We start from the raw sequence: 18462 nt of genomic DNA on the forward strand, positions 1-18462 counted from the left end.
AGTGTTCTTCATATAGGCAATTTGCAACGTAGAATATTTTAGGACATAATACACTATTAGCGGATAAATCCACTGTAATTAAGACAAATGTAGCAGTACAGGTTAGGCTATTTTATCTCTTCACCTGAAATTCAGTTCCAGCTGAATGTGATAGCGTAGCTATTAAAAGGCTACGTGTCAAACCCATGTTCACTTGCTGTCATAAATGTACTACACTCATGTACAGTGTAACCTATTTTTGGCAAGTTCTAGTTAAGCTGGTCCAGAGTCTATAGAAGCTATTCAATAAAGTCTGCTGAATCATTTGGAATATTTACAGTCACACAGGTGGAGAGAGACAGAAACAGACAGAGAGATGTTGTGCAAAGAGTTTATTGGCGGATTGACAGTAGCAGGGTATTTAATGTATACACTCTTATGATAGGAGATCGATTTAACAAGCACAGTAGATATATTCAGCATTTGTCTCTAGAGCATGATCCTTTAAAACATGAATAAGTAACGATCATTAACATAAGATATGGTTCCAAAAACCTCAACCACTCTTTTTTTTTAAAGCAAACAAAAACACACACATACACACACACACAGGCAGAACAATCCAAAATAAAGTTAAAGGTGAATAAAGGTGTACATAGCTCATTTAAATCAATGCACTCACACAACAAATAATGTAAAATCACCAAATGTATGTCAATGAGTAAACCACTGATCATCATTCATAAAAAGAAGACAATAAAATATACTTGGTTCAGTTAAGAGATTCAGGAATGTGTCATTAGAGAGGTCTTGGTTTGGATAAGTGCTGTAAAACTGCGAAACATGACTGTTGCTAGGTGTTGGTTGGTGGGTGAGAACATGTGAAGAATGCAGGCAGGGTGTGAATGATAATGCAAAGCGGTCAGTTTCCACTGTGACTCTGCTAAGACCACAAGAACACTACTCATCTCTAAGCCTCTACCTGTCATGCAGGCGTCTTCTAAAAAGCAGTAGAAAACATCTGTGTCTAAACAGTGATCCGTTTGGACAGTTTTGTATACATTCCACATGTCAACGTCTAAAATAACAGTACTCTGATACAGAAAAGATTGCATTGTTTAGGCAGATTCACTACAATAATCAAGAAAAATCAAAGAAGTCTGAAATTTCTGTTTGTCACTCCTACCGTACGCGCTGACCCTTAACGCCCAGAAAATCCACAACAATAGCCCCAGTAGCATCACCTTAAAATAGAGTTGGCTTTTCAAAGCATTTTTTTTTGATGACATTCAACAATATTCATCTCCTCTGTTCTAATTGAGAAGAGAAACTAGCTAAGCCCTGTCAGAAGACAATGATGACTTTATTTGTCAGAGCCAGAATGAGAAGCTATATAAGCCATACAAAGACTAGGATGAAGAGGGAAACACACACTGTTGCCCAGTCAAAATCACAACCCCTGGTCCTTTAGACCAAGATGTAAAGCTCTATGGCCCAGGTAGAGAAGGCATGGCAAAGGTTTAAACTACCAACTTGATTTGACTAATCAAGTTCATTCAAATCTACAAGTGTGTGTATGGTGAATTCCATCAAACCCTTATATGTTGTTTGAAGCTAAGTTAAAGGCGAAGACAGGAGGAGGGAGTTATACATGAACACTCTTCCCTCATCAACAGTGTCCAGGAAAAAATATTGCTCCTCTTACATTTTTGTTCCAACTTTTGATACTTGATACTTGATACTTCAAGTGACATTGTCCAACATCGAACAAACTTCATTATACTTGGTCCAAACAAACCAAAGTCAATCAATTGCATGAATGATAAATAGGTGCTCTTTTTCTCTTCTTAAATTAATGAAAAGCTATTTTAAAAAAAAAATATTCTGGACACTGTCTGGAAAGGGAAAGAGATGAGGGAAATGGACCTAAGTACTCTCCTCTTGTTACATTATGTTTACAAAGGTGAAAGGTTACACAAGTCACATCATTGCCTTCCTATTTCCAGCCCTCACAGGCCTTAACGCAGCCCTCCTTCCCTCAGTGGTGAGGTTCGACAGCCTCGTTCTGGCTGTCCTCGGCCATCTGCACCAGCTCATTGACGGTGTGCAGCAGGCTGTACCCGTGTTTCCTCAGCAGCCGCTGGTTGAGCCGCTGGTCTCTGAAGCCCATCTCCAGCAGCACCGCCATCATGGAAGGGTCCTGTCTGGTGGCTGGGTCAACGCCTCGCTGTAGGGGGAGGGGGTGGTGAATTGGGAGGAGGATGAGGTGAAATGAGATGAGATGGCGAGATGAGGAGAAAGTAGAGGAGTGTGACTATGGATCGGGGCTGTGTCTGTCCATCAAAATTCATACCTTAGGTGATATCTAACTTTGCTAAGAGATGCTATATCCTCCTCTAGTTCTTAGCACTATAATATTGTCCCATGCATTTGTTTATTAGTAGGCTCTGCGCAATTATGAGAATCACCAATGCTGACTTGCTTCAATGTTGCAGTAATTGCAGTTTGCTTTGGCTAAGAGGGTCAGCTAAATGCCTAAATTGTAGATTAAAGGGTTCCAGTATGGGGTACCTGTACTGAACAGTTTGGTCCAGTGAAGAGAGCCTTATAAGCGGACGCTGCCACGGAGAGGGCCCCCTTGACTAGTCCCTCTGTGATGCCTCCTTGGCCCCTGGTACAAAAAGAGGGATGTGGTTACAATGGTTCACAGAACAGTGTCTACAAGGAACAATGTGTTCCAGTTGGCCTTATTTTCACAAGATGCGCAGAAATATCACAAAAACATGCATGTCAAGATATGCATCACACTGCTTTAGGTGTTGTAACTGGCTATATAGCCCAGTCCTGTGATGAAAGATATTGGCTCAAGTTGTTACACAATAAGGTGGTGGAGTCTTACACACAAATTCAATCAATACAAAGAGAAACCTAAGTGTAGGCACTTTTACCCCAAAGCTGTGTTCTTTGGCACTCTTAATATATGCAAAATAACTGTGAATGTCGAGTGTATGTTGACTTAATGTACAGTATATCATCTCGCTCTATTCTATGTTTTATTGCACCTTGGCTGCAGAGAATTGCTGGGTCTGGGGTTGTACGTCTCAAAGGCACTGGATGCTGAGCCTGCTGATCTGGACAGACCAGACGATACTGCAAAACAGATTGAGAAAAAAAAAGGAAAAACAGCACACACACAAACACATACAGTATTAGAGGAAGAACAGTACTTTTCTGCTGAAGCAACTGATCGTGTAAAGACTGTGTGCTAGACTATTTCCCGTCTTCCCACAAGGGGCCGAAATGTGTTTCCTCTTTGGCCAAAACAGAGCCAACAGATCCTCAAAGTACAAAACATTTACTCAGGTCAGTCGACAAAGTGACTCCTAGAGAGGAACATCGAGCGACATACAAGTTACGAATCCAGTTTTAGAGTCAGAGACATGTTCTATATACATAATGTTACACACCAGCTCACAATATACCTTCCACTTTCTCTAGCAATACTGAGTAAACACATTAAAACCGCTGGAAAATAGGAGGTAAATAAGAGATTGTGGGCTCAAGTGTGCCCACTTCCTCATATGCCCACTTCCTCAACAGTATGCGGACATTCTTGGCTGCTGAGGCCATTGTCTGCCATGCTGCTGCCAAGTGAACAGAGATACTGAATGCTAAATGTACTGTATATACTGTAGAGTTATATCTTTAGTCTACTGTTTATTGTATATTTTGCATGTGCAGTCTGTGTACCATGTATGCCAGTATGTGCTGTGAAACTTTGCACAATGTCACCAAGATTCCTCTCCATGTAATTTACTTTGCAAATACAGTAATTCTGATTCTGAGGGTTAAACTCACAATTAAGGTGGACCCCTGGTTGGCGCGGCTCATATGGTCCACAGGCTGGAGGACTGGGGTCCTCAGCCAGGTACAGTGCCTCAGACCTGAAACATGAACCAACAATAAATAAAAATGATAAAAAATGGACAATCAGACCTTAGTAAAAGTTTGTTTTATGAATGCTAATATAATATAATTCATGTTCCTGAACCACATGAGGAGCACTTAATTCAGCATTTGATCCCAGCTGACCTGGGTGAGTAGAGGGCAGGCGGGGGCAGCAGGGGGTCAGGGAGTGGCTGTGGTGGCACCACTTCAGGGATGAGGGTCACAGCGTCCAGGGTTTGGGAGGCGCACAGCATCTGGTTCACACTGCTGTGAATGGGATGGACAGGTGGCCAAGTGGTCACCAAGGAAACCACAGCGGCGACTGGCTCCGTCCCCTCCTGCGCCTCTCCCACTGACGCTTCCATGCCCAGCTCAGAGTTTGACTCTTCCACATTCTCCTCTTGTACGTCTTGATCTTGATTGGCTGGGGTTATAGCGGTGCCAGGCTGCGACATGGCGGAGCTGTACATGGACTCCCCCAGCGGCCGGCTGGTGTCGAAGCAGTCTGGGAGGACAATGATGTAATCGTCGCAGGAGGAGACTGAGGAGGCCTGGCTGCTAACCTGAGACACAGGAGGCAAAGTTGGTGACTTTTCTGGACTTCTTAGAACGTGAATGAGTGGACTGAATAGACTCTTTATAAATCATGATCTACCCTGTGTTGAATCAAGATTATATACTTTATAGCAATGTCAATAGTTTATTGGAATGTGTTCTTGTGATTTGATTGGCAGATAGCTCACTTACAATACAGAAAATGCACATAGAATGAATGGGCCAACAAGACAGATACATAGGGAGGCGAGACTGGTGATGCTTTAGCACTTACTGGAATGGAACACAGATACAGGGAAGACAACATCATGGCCAGTGACAACTGGGAGTATGACACATGCACTTTTAATTTTTTTTTAAGGTTTTAGGTTAACAAGTTGATTTAGAAAGCCACCTACAAGTCAAAGGATTGCTGGTTTGATCACTCTTGTCGACAGCAAGAAAAACTATTGATCGAAAACTAGTGATTTGTTAAAATATGTATCTATCATTGTAAAACGATACAATACATATACATGTAAAGTAATCTCCCTCCACAGCAGGTGTCATACCCCAATATTGACTAGCTGTGATGGTTTTGTCTTCTCCTGCATCTTCCCTCTAGGAATGGAAGTCTTAATTCATGATCTGCTCTGTTCTCATGGCTGGACTGATATACAGCCATTAAACAAATCTGGATCCACATGCTGAACAACTATAATGAAAGAATTTGTGGTCATAACATAAATGGATGTCTCACAACTGTCTACAAAAAGCTAAAAACTTTGTGTTCACCTCATCCCAGTCGTCATCTTCTTTGGCTCCACCCTCTTCTTTCTCTTCTTTAGTATCGTTTATCTCTTCCATCTCAGCCAAGACTATCACCTCTTCCTCCTCGTTTATATGATGTGAGTTGATATGCAGGTTTTCATTGTCTGGGACCATCAGAAGAACTTCTAATGGAAATATAAGCATCAAAATAAGCATCAGATCATGTCATATCCTGCAGATGGGGCTCCATAGATTCATTACTAAAAGATCAAAGATATGACATGGACATGTGATGTTACTATCTGTAAGTCACACTAATGCAACCTCATAAGGGGAAACAGTTTTTGAAAGATAAGCTAAACCAGGCAGTCCTCATGTGTTTTGAAATATTTGCCAATGTCTTCAACAACTTTTTTGTCCCGATTGTGCAGATAGATGTGTCTGTCAAACGGTAGCTAAAGACTGTTGTGTCCATTATGGGCATTTTCAGAACAGCAGAATGTGGGATATTGGATGTGGGAGAAGTTAAGAAAAAATGATAAGCTCTATTGGAAATGAATAGGATTCATATTTTCAAAATGGCTGAAATCCTGAAAGTTGTTCTCTAACCTGGGCCTGTCTCCTCTTCCTGGGTGATCTGGTTGAGGCCTGGGTAGGCAGGTGGGGCAAAACTCACAACTTTCACAGCAGTGACCTCCACGTTTTCTCCTGAAACGCTCTCCGCTTTCTCAACCTCGACTATTCTCTCAAAGCAAAAGCCAGCGCCCCGGGAAACAGCAGAAAATGCTTTAAGGAAGGGAAAAAAACTGTGTTGAGTACCTCATCAATAACATACCATATAACCAAGCTTATTTACAGATAATTATGAAAAGAACAGCATAGAATGGAATAATGTGATTTTCCCAGGAAGGTCTGCAGAACAATAACAACCAAACAACCAAATGGTGGTTTCACTGTTCACAACCGCTGTATAAATTGAGGAGGACACACTGGCTCCTCACCCTGTGGCTTATGGCTGCTGTGTTGGGCCCTACGTGGGGGCTTGTGGTCGGGGGCCTCCTCCAGGGTGAGGGAGCGGATGACCGTCTCACAGAGGAACTGGGCTCCGCTGATCTCCTCTTCCCTCTCCTCCTCATGGGCCGCAGGCTCCAACAGCTCCCTCTGGCACCTCAGTTTCACTCCTGAACGAAACACAATAATAATAATAATAAACTTTAAACATAAAGGGCAGAGGTGTAAATGATTGGCTCACCATTTCTATAAAAAGTTTTCCTTACTTAAATAAACTTAGTTGCATTCCCTTTTCCAGCAACGCCCTAATTCACCTAATAATTTGCCCTTATTCTACTTGACCATTCACTGCCTCTTACCAAAAAGTTTTCTGACCCCTTTGACCTCTGTGTCTTCTTTTATCTGTGAAGTGCAGGGCCTTCTCCACCGCTGGTGCATCATGGGGCAGAGGGGACATGCAGGGTGTCAAATCTAGCAATGAGGTAGAACAATATAACATAGTTTCCATGTTCAAGGTTAATGTCAAAACTAGAAAAATGTGTATGAAAACTCAAGCCCCGACATAGTAAGGATAAAGATAGGAAAGAGTGTGGCCATATTTTTTTCCTACAAAAGCTAAGAAAATTTCAAAGCCTACTGAGAAGTGGGAAAGCACACAATAAAATTGTGTCAGAGCAAAGTGTTAAAAGCATCATATATTGCTTACCAACTGGAGTATTGTTAGGAACCTTCTCCAACTCTTGCACAATGTTTATATCCAGCAACTCAAATGACAGCAGATCCTAGAAAACAGAACAGATATAGTATTTTATTAACGCTGATCCAGTGAGCACATGCATGCAACCACACATTTAATTAATGTTCTCTTGCGAGTCGTGTTGCCACAGATTATGCTACTCAAGTGTGTGTCATGTAAAACAAAACACACTTAGTAAGCTAATTCAGCCTACTTAAAGTAATACAGTAGTTGTAGTAATAGTAATTAAAAGTTTAAAACATATTTTTGAATGGCAGGGCTTCCTGGGTGTGTACCTGTGCAGTAAGCAGGTCGACTGAGGGGAAGTAGTATTCTCTGTGGCTGAGGTCTACAGACAAGCCAGTTGCCACTGTCCCTGCACCTCTCCTCCTCCTCCTCCTCCTCCTCCTCGACCTCCTTCATCTCCACTGGCTTCACCTGCTCCTTCTGAAGCACACACATGATTGCCATGGTTAGTATCATCACAGTGTTTATTCAGAAATGGCCAGGTGAGGATATGTTTTGATTAGATAAACAAAGAGTTCAAGTAGCATTTTAATGTTCAAATATTTTGAAAATAATAAATAAAAAATAATAAATAAAATAATATATTGAAAATACAGGGGTACTTGATTGTGAGAATGTTTCCACCACTGTGGGTGTTTAAGTGTTTGGCCAGTTATTCAAGCACTGATGAAGTAGATTGAAATACTACACACCACCCTGGATGTAGGGTCACATCCCTAACAGGGTTTTATTCAGGATAATCTGTTCTCTGTTTTTATGCATCTTCAAATCTCAATCACAAATACCCCTGTATACATTAATAGACACTACACATCTCAGTGTACCAGCTAATATTGGCGTATTCCTGCTATATCCTTGTCGTTTGTATTTAATTTAATTAGAATATGAGCTCATCCCTGCTTTAGTAAAAAAGGATATGGCATAAACATGCACCAACAATTAAATGGAATACTTAGCTATCCTGAATAACATCATAACCTAAATGAGCATGTAAACATGTGAACAGTCAGTGTCCATGCTGTAACTGAACAGAGTGTGATTAGATAGTAGACTTGCCAGTCTTTTGCTCTGATGACCAAATGTGTTGCGGCTGTTGCCGGGGTCAACCACGATGCTGCACCAGACGCGCGGGCCAAACTGCCCCCCGCAGTGCGCCAGCCTCCAGTGGGAGGTGTACGTGCCCTCCATCACCGGGGCCACAAAGGCCACACTGACCACGCCCACCTGTCCGGGCTGCAGCAGAGGGACTGGCACCTCCCTCTTCTCCTCTGACGCCAGGCCGAGGTTGCCCCACATGAACTTCAGCTGGGGGCACACGCACACACACACACACACACAGTAGGAATACACATGCGCAAGGGACACAGACACACACATGCAACCAAAGTCACACAACAGAAAATACACATGCTCAAGGGAGGGACACACAGACATACAAACAGTGACACAGACACAAAAACTGAAACCAAAATAATGATTCAACTGAATGCAAACAATAAACAGCTCAGACGAAAAAGGCATTAGATGTATTAGGCTGGGTAAGAAATCTTAGCTGGTGTTAGTCGATGCATTTGGGATAGGTAGGAAGTAGGCAATGAGCTGAGTAGGGACTCAAAGTGGAAGTGAAGCGAAGGGGCAGAGAGAGTGGAGTCTGTCCTCTCGGGCAGGGGGGGGTACCTTAGTCTCTGAGGTCCAGCTGATAGTGCCCGAGTTCCTCATCTTCCAGTATTTGATGAACTTGGCACCAGGCTCCAGACGGGTGCCGTCGGGCAGATTTTCATCCAGAAACAAGGCAGCCATAGTGGGCACCAAGGAGGTGTGCGAGACCCCGGGACCCCTAGTTTCAAGTGTACAGAGCATTGTTGAAAATAGCCCTGGTTTCTTATAAGACCCATCTCTTTTGTTCTCTACGAATCAAAAAAGCAGGACCCCAGATTTTTTTGCAGCTCAAAAGCATTTTTTTTCTTAGAAAATCTATGAAGCAGCAGCAGCAGTTTTCACATTGTGAGGTAGTTCCAGCATTTTCCACCACCAGAGCAGCCAGCGATACACTCATACAGACTAGATAACAAAGATGGCATATTTTGATTTTTTTCTTGAAAAAAAGACTTTTTTGCATCCATGCTGGGCTAGAAGCACCCAGCACTGTCGGACGCCCTTCCGAGGTGGCGCTTACTCTGGACTGGAGGCCTGGGGGTCAGGGACCGGGGCAGGGATGGGACCTTGGGCTGGGGCTGGACCTGAGGCTGTTTCTGAGGCAGCGGCGGGGGGCAGAGCTGGGACCTGGGTGGAGGCAGAGGCCATGTTTGTCAGGTTGGCTCTGCCTGAGGTAGAGGGCCCACTCCACTGCAGCCCCCTCTTCTCCAGTCTCAGTTTTTTCTTGATTTCCTTAACTTCGGCTCTCAGCTGCCTCCTTTCAGCTTTGAGGCGCTGTCGCTCAGCCTTGCGCACTGTCCTGTCTCCTCGCCTTGGGAACCTGGTTTGGAAGACCCATTTATTGACTAAAAGTTGATTTGCCAAAAACAGTACACATTAACAAGCACAATTATGCCGCTTTTCCACTGCATAGTACCGGCTCAACTCGCCTCGCCTCGACTCTACTCGCTTTTGGTAGTACCACTTTGGTTTTCCACTGCAGATAGTACCCCCTCAATGTGCCCCACCCCCCAAACTGGTCGTCATAGCGACGCTGCGACGCTGCATGAAACGCGACACACAACTACAATGGAGGATATCGAAGCGATGGTGTTCTTGATTCTCGGTATGTGGCTGTTAAGTCACAGCAAAGAGACAGATTTTATTTCAGAAGAGGCTGAAGGCAGCGAGACAACAGACTGCTCTCTGGTTGCTCAAGGCGACGCAAGAGGGTAAGCTAGCCTGGTAGCTAACGTTAGCATATACCTCCCGTGTCGCGATGACGATTCTCTGACCAATCAGTGGTCTGCAGTGTTTTCACGTCACCTTTTGGTATCGCCTCAGCTCGCCTCAGCTCGCTTGGAACCTCGACGGAGGTGCTACGAAAAAAAGTACCAGGTACTACGTAATATGGTACCTGGTACCTGGTACTTGGCCAGTGGAAAACCAAAAAAGGCGAGTAGAGTCGAGTCGAGCCGAGCCAGTACCATGCAGTGGAAAAGCGCCATTAATCAATTACAGTAAACTAGCTGCTTAAATATTGACTTTTTGAATCCTGCACTTAGTCATGTTTTGCTTCTGTCAGACTATTAGAAAATTCAACTGAACAATGTAAGTATTAAAAATGTCAGAATATTTTTGTGAAGTTAAAGAAGAAATGACTACTGGTGTCCATAATCTGGTGGATTTACCTTAATTCTCCAGACATTCCATGCTCAGGGATGGAGAGAGGTGTCTTGGTTCTCACGAGGTTGTGGCTGGGGTCGTGGCTGTGTCTGCACATCTCACACAGGATGCAGGATGGACATACACTGGCAGGGAAAAACACCAACATGGACAGCCGAAAAGTTATGATTATAATGTTGAAAAATATCTATATGGATACTGCTAAAACTGCTTATGGAACATGTAAGAATAAAGGGGAGACAAAGACATAGAGCAAATTCATCAAGGCACAAAGGTCCAAAAGGTCAATAAATGTGTGACATCATCAAAACAATCCCACTGTCACTCTTGACTCGGGATAGGCTTATGCAATATTTGCTCTTGTTTGTTTGATTGTGTGATGCATTTTGTAAAGTTTGGGGTATGTGCACCTCGCTTCATCAAATTTGGTCTTTTGGAAATGCAAGGAACATCTCTTTCCTTTTTTTAAAATGTAATTTTCCCAATTAAAAAAATGATCATACTACATAAGACACTTTAAGAGTGCCTCATTTAGTCAAAATACTTAGTATATTATAATATCCTCCTTGTCTCTCAACAGTATGGTGGATATTGGGGTTGAGGCCTACCTGCATTTGTAGGCCCCTTCAGAGGTGAGTTTGTTGCAGCTGCTGCAGTTTGGGGTGTAGCCAAGGGACCCGTTAGAGGTGGAGGGGCCAGGCCTGGGCCCCATGGCACCGCCACCAGCCCCGGTGGCCTCAGGGGGCCCGTCAGTGGATTTATGGGTACAGCACTGGCCGGAGAAGTCATTGCACATCCTTTCCACTACTTCTTTCACCACCTCATCCTTGAACTAGGAGAAAAGAGCTTGATTTATAACCCTAACCCACTTTACACAAAAGGAACCCTTTGTCTAATGACAACAAAAATATTATCAGTAATATTAATATTATCATCATTATAATATCATGATTATTGTTATTATTATTGATTATTGCAATTTTCTTAAAGTTGCAGAGTGTATATTTTTCAAGAAAACGTTACCTTCTCCATGTATGATCTGAACCAAACAGGAGGGGGTTCATCTTCTGGTTTGTTCCCCTTGCTGTCCTTTACAGTGACCTGTATACAATTGAAGAAACACATTATTACTGCAACACTTGGAGCACTCAACTACTGACTATAAATCAGACCTGCATCATAACTATATGGAAGAATTTCTCCCACTGCCAGATAAATATAGTCAAGGAAACTTTGTTATCTGGGCTTATTGCTCCCCCAAAACAAATTAATTGAGGGCACCCACATTTAAATTATTTCAGAAATCATGTCATAAGAGATATTAAACATGACCAGTTACTGAAACTAATCCTGGAAATATGTTTGAGACCTGGTTCAAGGTCTGAAATTTACTGCAGCCCATCACTGCTACCAAAAAATGTAGAGGAAACACTGTACACATGGAAAAAAAAAACCCTCATCCACATGTTCCTTACAGCCTCTCTCTCGGGGGTGACCTGTGTGCCCTTGTCCACAGTCTTGACCCTGGAGGGGTACGGGGGAGCAGGTCGCAGGTCCCCCTTCAGCTCCTTCACCTCTGTCTTCAGCGGGCCGCCGCAGGCCTGCCCCTTCATCTTGTAAACATTCATGTGCAATTGGTTCCCCTGCTTCTCTGCACTCTGTGTGTGGGAAAATATGCATGAGACACATACCATGAGACGTCATCATGACAATAGGCTAAATGCAAATCACATAAACTATATGTTAAGTATTCAAGAAACAGTGAATGAGGAAGTCTACAGTTTCCAGTCTACTGGAAACTGAAATAAGCTATTTAGGCTTCAATCTATCAACCTAGTTGTCTTTTGCACATCTGTCATTTATGCATCTTTGCCATTTATCGACCTTACAGCTAAACTTTGCAAATGTTGCTACACTGGAACAATTCTTTGATTCTGAATGTGTACTTGTAATGTGTTTGTTTAATCTACTGTTATGCAGTACGTCTTGTCTGCACTATATGTGAGGTCCCGTTACATTTTTTTATGCACCTAGAGTGTCAATCCTATATTGAGATGTCTTCCTTTTTTACCTCCATTCATCCAGGGAAGGTTGACTGAGCATACATAATGCCATTATAATTTTCACTAAATACAGAGTTGGATGCTGTATTTTACACTGTCTGTGTCCTTATCCCTCTGTTATGATGATAACTCATGTTGTATAGTGATAAAAATCCAACCAAGCTGGACAGTAAAGTGATATTCTTTACTATTCTAAAGACTGTGAGAACTCCAGTGATGCTTCATTACCTTGATGGCTTCTTCATATTCCTCTGAAATAAAAAAAAAAAAGTCAACAATCAGTTGTTGTTTAGATAATGAACTGGAAATCAAAATAACATTTCTATTTCATGAAATTAAGGAACCTTACAATAAATGTATTCTGTCTCACATGTTAGCCTCTATTTATTACGACTATTGTTTATATTCTATTTCAAAGGCAGATTGCTTTCATCATGCAGTAAAGACAGAAAAAACAATCGAATGAGTGGTTTTGCTTACCTTGACTGTTTATGCAAATCTGAAACAGAGACAGACAAGTTTACATAACTCTTAAAATAGTAAGTCAGTGGAAAAGCAATCATTTATGCACGCTTGACGATACAAACAACCTCTAAGAACAGATTGCTTGGCCAAATAATAAAAATAGAGCAACAACAGTATAACGTCGCAATGCAACATTATGTACAAACTTGAGCCTTACCTCTTCATTATCCTCATCAAAGTATTTAACTTGAAAGTGGTTGATCCCGAATGATGCTTTAATCTGAAATGTAATTTTAAAGACTTGACAGATCAAAAACATACCAAACATTATCTTATAAAATCATAACTTTTACTTACAAGTGTTATCAAACTGACAATGGTGGCACGTTGAGAAATACTTCTGGACCTATCTACAAATGCAACATTTCAAGCTGCGCACATTTCAGTTTTTCTCTGTTTTTAGTGCAAATGTGGCATGATAGTTGGCTTGCAAATTATCACTTCTGCACACATTTGTCCCAGCATTGCCGATTGTCCTTCAAGTGGTCCATTGTTTATGTGGCTAGGCCATGGCTGGGCCTTCTTTTTACCAAACTGCGCCAGCATTTAGCCAACTGGCTCTGCTAACGTTAACGTTAGCCGCTTACCCAGGCTTCCACCGATTCCCATTCCAATTTGTCCAAATCTTGAGCCAGGAATCTTTTCACATTCCCCCGGAAATTGACTTTAATAGTAACAGGAAGCCCCATGGCAGCCTTTTAGGACAGTGTAGTGGTTATCATTTGCGGTGACAATGGACAATTTGATCCCTCTTGCCCTCGACTGCTTTTTCTTGTTTACATCGTCAGCTGCGTCTAGAAAAATACGATGACGCGTGTGTTTTTTTTTCGTTGGCGCACGCGCACTCCGCTGTCAGTGTCGCACATTAACTTCGTCATCTTTAAGCTCACAAGTGTGGCTGACAGAAGTGAAAAAGCCACACGTTTTGAAGATAATTTAATGCTGTTGGGACAATCGTTCTTCGCCTATTTGATCACATAAGATGTCTTCACTCCTCAAGGTGGACAATGAAATCAAAACCAAGGTAAAACTTCCCTGTCGAACTCCTCGTGTAAGATTATACGACATGTTGTTGCTATTCGCTTGCTAGGACGTTAGCCACATTTTCTAGCATGCTGTGATGGCTCAGATAAGGCCAAGCTAACACCAGCTAACGGCAGCTAGCCATCTTGTTCCCGCCTGCTACAACAAACCTGTCAATCGGTCTAACAGGTGCTGTGCCACAGACCCGTTAATATTCACAAGGAATGAATTAAATCTTATCGAGCTGTGCGGATACATACCTGTGACTTGGATTGATAGACCGCTTGCACAAAACACGGCCTTGTCAAGTTAGCCAACCTTAACAGGTTTCATTTGCCACACCGGCGTTATCTAACGTTTTAACACTTTCATAAGCGAGCCAGCAACGGTCCTTGGGTCCAAGGCGATAGGTCGCATTACACTCGATTCAATTTGCATGTTACCAGTGAGCGCGTTCTGCATTCAGCAAGGAAATCATGACAAGCCATAACGCCAGTGCATATGCCCTTACTGTTTTTCAGCCGTTCTGATAATTCGTTGACCTTTTTTTGTCGTTCCTTTTGGCAGGTTGATGCTTTCAGGGAACGGATCACTGGAGAAGTGAGTGTCAATTACATATTTACATGATTATGAGCTTAATTACATATGCAGCTATCAAACCACTAGGTTTTAAAGCAAGACTTAACAAAAGGCTTACATCTCTTCCAGGCAGAGGACCTAGTTGCAAATTTTTTCCCAAAGAAGTTATTGGAACTAGATCACTTCCTTAAGGTATGTGGCACATTATCTCTCTTAATTGCAAATGGCACAGCTGTAGATGTTTGTACATCTCAGTACAGTCATTTTGTAAAGAGCCATATTTAGGATGGAGAAAAATGTGTAGAAAAAATGTCAGAGCAAGTATCCTTGTTGTATTTCAGGATCCAATCATAAACATCAGTGAACTGAAGGAGATACACTCTGAGATAAACCTGACGGTACCAGACCCTATTTTGCTCTCAAACCTGCATGACGGACTAGAAGCGGTGAGGCTCTAATTGCAAATTCAATTTAATATTTGATAATTAATGCTTAACATCATAACGATGTTGAGTGAAAATGTAGCCTAATCACATTTTCTCTTGTTCATAGCAAAATGCCAAAAAGAGAAAGCTTGAGGATGGAGGTGGGGATGACAAGGGTGAGTGTGAGACTCTTAAAGAGGTCAAATAGATTTAAGATGATGGGTCTCACTTTCACCACACAGTTATACTGGATAGCACACTGCTTCAGTACACCAGAAAGGACTACCACAGAATGTTGAAAAAGTTGTGGAAATGAGCAGTGATTCATTACCTCTGTGGTCATTGCCTGAGACTTAGAAAGGCAGAATATTCATATCAGTAACATGGCTGTCATTTGAAGGTTCAGCCAAATGATGACTTTTGTACTATAGCACAGCTCAGTGAGTCTTGTGCACCAAATACCATAGCACCCATTTGAAATCTACTGTCCAGTTCAAGAACAATCATTTGAATGGGAACGTCTGTGCTGTCAGTTCAAGTTCTGTTGGTCTCCATATGTTTGGATCTGATTAATACTATGGGCATCCACCAGCCCAAATTCAGGTAGCACTGATTTTGTTTGTCTTAGGACAGCTATGTTTAATTCAAAGGATGTTTTACTGCTTTGTCTGGACTAATGTCAAAAATTTGACATTATCCAATCCATTGTATAATAATCATTCCTGTCCTCTTGTGTTTGAAACTCAATTCTTTTACCCCTCTCTTTATCCTTCCCCTTGCATCCAGTGACTGGCACCAAGGTCTTCGTCATGCCTGGTGGGATGATGAAGAGCAACGCTAAGCTTGTTGATCTAATCGAAAAGGTCAAACCAGAGATCAGGACGCTCATAGAGAAATGTAACACAGTAAGTAATGTCTCTCAAGTCAGTGGTCTCACATGCTACTCAGGGACTGTACTCTCAACATAGTGGTTTAGTTCACTTGACAGCTTTTGTACTGTTTGTCACATGTGAGCATAAGAATGTAAAAAGTTATATGCAAGCCTCAACTTGATGGAGAATCCTTTCTCTTTTTTGGTAAGCAGCATGCGGGTCCTCTCTACCCTTATTGCATTATATTTATTAGCAGCATCTGTTTTCATCTGCAGGTCAAAATGTGGGTCCAGCTGCTTATCCCCAGGATAGAGGACGGCAACAACTTCGGAGTGTCGATCCAGGAGGAGACAGTAGCTGAACTCAGGACAGTTGAGGGGGAGGCGGCTTCTTACCTCGACCAGATATCAAGGTTTGTAGTAGGCTTCACCGCATTGTACAGAATGGGGAGAAATGCAGGAAACTAACAGTTTTTTTGTTGACTGGCTACATTGTCAAGTGGAACCCTGGCCACATCAATTTCTTAGCTGCTGAAGCATTTTTAGAATATACAAGACTGCTCTAACACAGGTTGGCAAATGTCTAGTAAAACTGACAGAACAATTTTGCCTTCTTTTTTACTTCTAGATACTACATCACAAGGGCAAAGCTGGTGTCTAAAATAGCAAAATACCCTCATGTGGTAAGTGAATGCTGAGAAAACAGAACACACCCTTTTAAATTGTCTTGTATTCATTATTGCCTTGATGCTTGAAATGAAAACTCAGGGAAGTTACCAAGAGGCCAACAGCAACCTTTAAACAAGTGCAGGACTGTATGGCCTGGTCTGGTCACTCAATGCATATAACAACCATTTCACATGTCCACAATTCTGGTCTGTGGAGTAGTGTGCTGAGACATTTCTCACTAAAAAGAGCATTGAGTCCTGTCTTAATTATGCAAGAAGGCCGTCTCCAAAAATCATGTGGAAAAATGTCCATGGTCCGATGAAATCAAGTTACCAGTTTCTGGTCTTAATTCCAAAAGACATGTTTGGCGCAGAGCCAATACAGCCCATCCCCCAAAGAATTTCATTTTTCACCGACCCAAAGCACACAGCCAAGTCAACCAAGGAAAGGCTGGAAAAACAAGGAATATCAATATCCTGGAATGGTCCACAGAGCCCAGACCCAAATCCAATAAAAAAAATCTGTGGTTTGACCTCAAGAGGAGTTTGCATTGGAGGTCCTCTTAGAATCTGAGTGAGATAGAATGGGAGGACATTTCTAAAGCCATATGTGCTTAGTTGGGAGAGACTTATCCAAACAAGGTTACGGCTGTTGTTAAAGCAAAATGTGCCTCTACTAACTTAAACGAAGGGTTTGGACACTTAGACAGCCAAGGTGGTGTAGCTTTCCATCATAGGTTTTTGGGTTTTTTTGTCTGCCGGTTACTTTATCCAAAGGAAAGTGAAAAGTCTGATTTAATGAGGTGTGAATTCAGGCCTCAATAATAAAAGCTTTGAAAGGGTGTGTGATTTTGATATCCACTGTATATACTATGGAAAGCAGTGGCTGATTGATATCTTTCAAAGAAGCTGTAGAATGGAATGCAAGACAGTGATACTCTGACTTTTTTTCAATAGGAGGACTATCGGCGCACCGTAACCGAGATCGATGAGAAGGAATACATCAGTCTGAAGATCATAGTTTCTGAGCTCAGAAATCAATACGTATGTCATGGTCTTAATTTCTGTTTTGTAATCTAGTATAACATACAGCTGTCAAGTTAACAAAATAGTTTCACTATTGTATTTGCTGCATGGTTACACTTCCAAGTGCAATATAAATTAAGTTGATGTTATTTTCTATGCAGGTAACATTACATGACATGATCCTGAAGAACATTGAAAAGATCAAGAGGCCTCGAAGCAGTAATACTGACGCGTTGTACTGATGCTCATCCAACCACCACAACCTCCACCTCCCATCCTTTGCCCCAGTCTCCCTGCCATGCTGTTGAGCTAGCCTGGCCCTGGTCCGAGGAGTAGTGCTAGACCTTCACCCACTCAAATACAATCAGTACAACCCAGTACAAAACCATAGCCTCAGTAGATGGAAACCATGCACATCATCGTCTTTTTTGTTTTAATTGTAAAATATTGTCCTTGTTTTAAACCCTTTGAAGACATAATTATTATTCTCTCAGTAAAGGGAGAGATAGGTCCTAGACAAAAAAAGCGCTATGTATTTTTTAAATTGAATTAAAAACATTTTGTCCTTGGATCTTTTGTGAAATGGCTTCATTTATAAGCTCTGTTTTGGTCAAATCCAGGTCAAGTTGTTTTATGTTTTATGCCCACTGCTTCAGTGAATGTGTTTTTTGTATTTGTTTTTTTGTTTTTTGGTCTGTTTTTAGCCTTGAGACCCATATTGCATCAGAAGTATGGTCATTCATAGGCTAAGCAACAAGAAAGCTCTTTTTAGTAATGTTATACACTTAGACATTTTATAGTAGTAATAAATGAGCATTACATTTTTATGCTGAATATTAGGCAGGTTTTAGGTCCACAGGCTTAATGGTTATCAAAGAAAGCTCATAGTTCACCAAAGTATCTTTTATGTTGCAAGGGATTGACTCTACTGAATAAAACACTTTTTGATAAGAGA

At 41.9% G+C, this 18462-nt stretch overlaps 2 protein-coding genes across 2 annotated transcripts; one reads left to right on the plus strand and one right to left on the minus strand.

Moving 5' to 3' along the window:
* Window positions 1–366: 366 nt before the first annotated feature.
* On the minus strand, window positions 367–13712 carry nbr1a (NBR1 autophagy cargo receptor a). Its single transcript, XM_071543215.1, is given in 25 exon segments — window positions 367–2206; window positions 2551–2650; window positions 3042–3129; window positions 3838–3923; window positions 4072–4194; window positions 4285–4490; window positions 5257–5417; window positions 5842–6018; window positions 6234–6413; window positions 6603–6654; window positions 6656–6714; window positions 6950–7025; window positions 7276–7348; window positions 7380–7426; window positions 8063–8311; window positions 8684–8843; window positions 9183–9482; window positions 10333–10452; window positions 10936–11159; window positions 11351–11428; window positions 11803–11985; window positions 12619–12641; window positions 12871–12889; window positions 13073–13135; window positions 13503–13712. Coding segments are annotated over 25 exon segments (3138 nt in total). The 5' UTR covers window positions 13605–13712; the 3' UTR covers window positions 367–2017.
* Window positions 13713–13789: 77 nt separating this feature from the next.
* Window positions 13790–18462, plus strand: psme3 (proteasome activator subunit 3). Its single transcript, XM_071543220.1, has 10 exons — window positions 13790–13939; window positions 14506–14538; window positions 14647–14709; window positions 14859–14963; window positions 15070–15118; window positions 15729–15847; window positions 16090–16226; window positions 16442–16496; window positions 17439–17525; window positions 17669–18462. Exons 1-10 carry the CDS (start codon window positions 13898–13900, stop codon window positions 17747–17749), a joined length of 771 nt encoding a protein of 256 aa, XP_071399321.1. The 5' UTR covers window positions 13790–13897; the 3' UTR covers window positions 17750–18462.

Source organism: Centroberyx affinis, unplaced genomic scaffold (genome assembly GCF_046629955.1).
Source record: "Centroberyx affinis isolate AG114_WGS23_722 - 3 ecotype Tasmania unplaced genomic scaffold, CSIRO-AGI_Caff_v1 ptg004273l_1, whole genome shotgun sequence".
NCBI classification, from domain to species: domain Eukaryota; kingdom Metazoa; phylum Chordata; class Actinopteri; order Beryciformes; family Berycidae; genus Centroberyx; species Centroberyx affinis.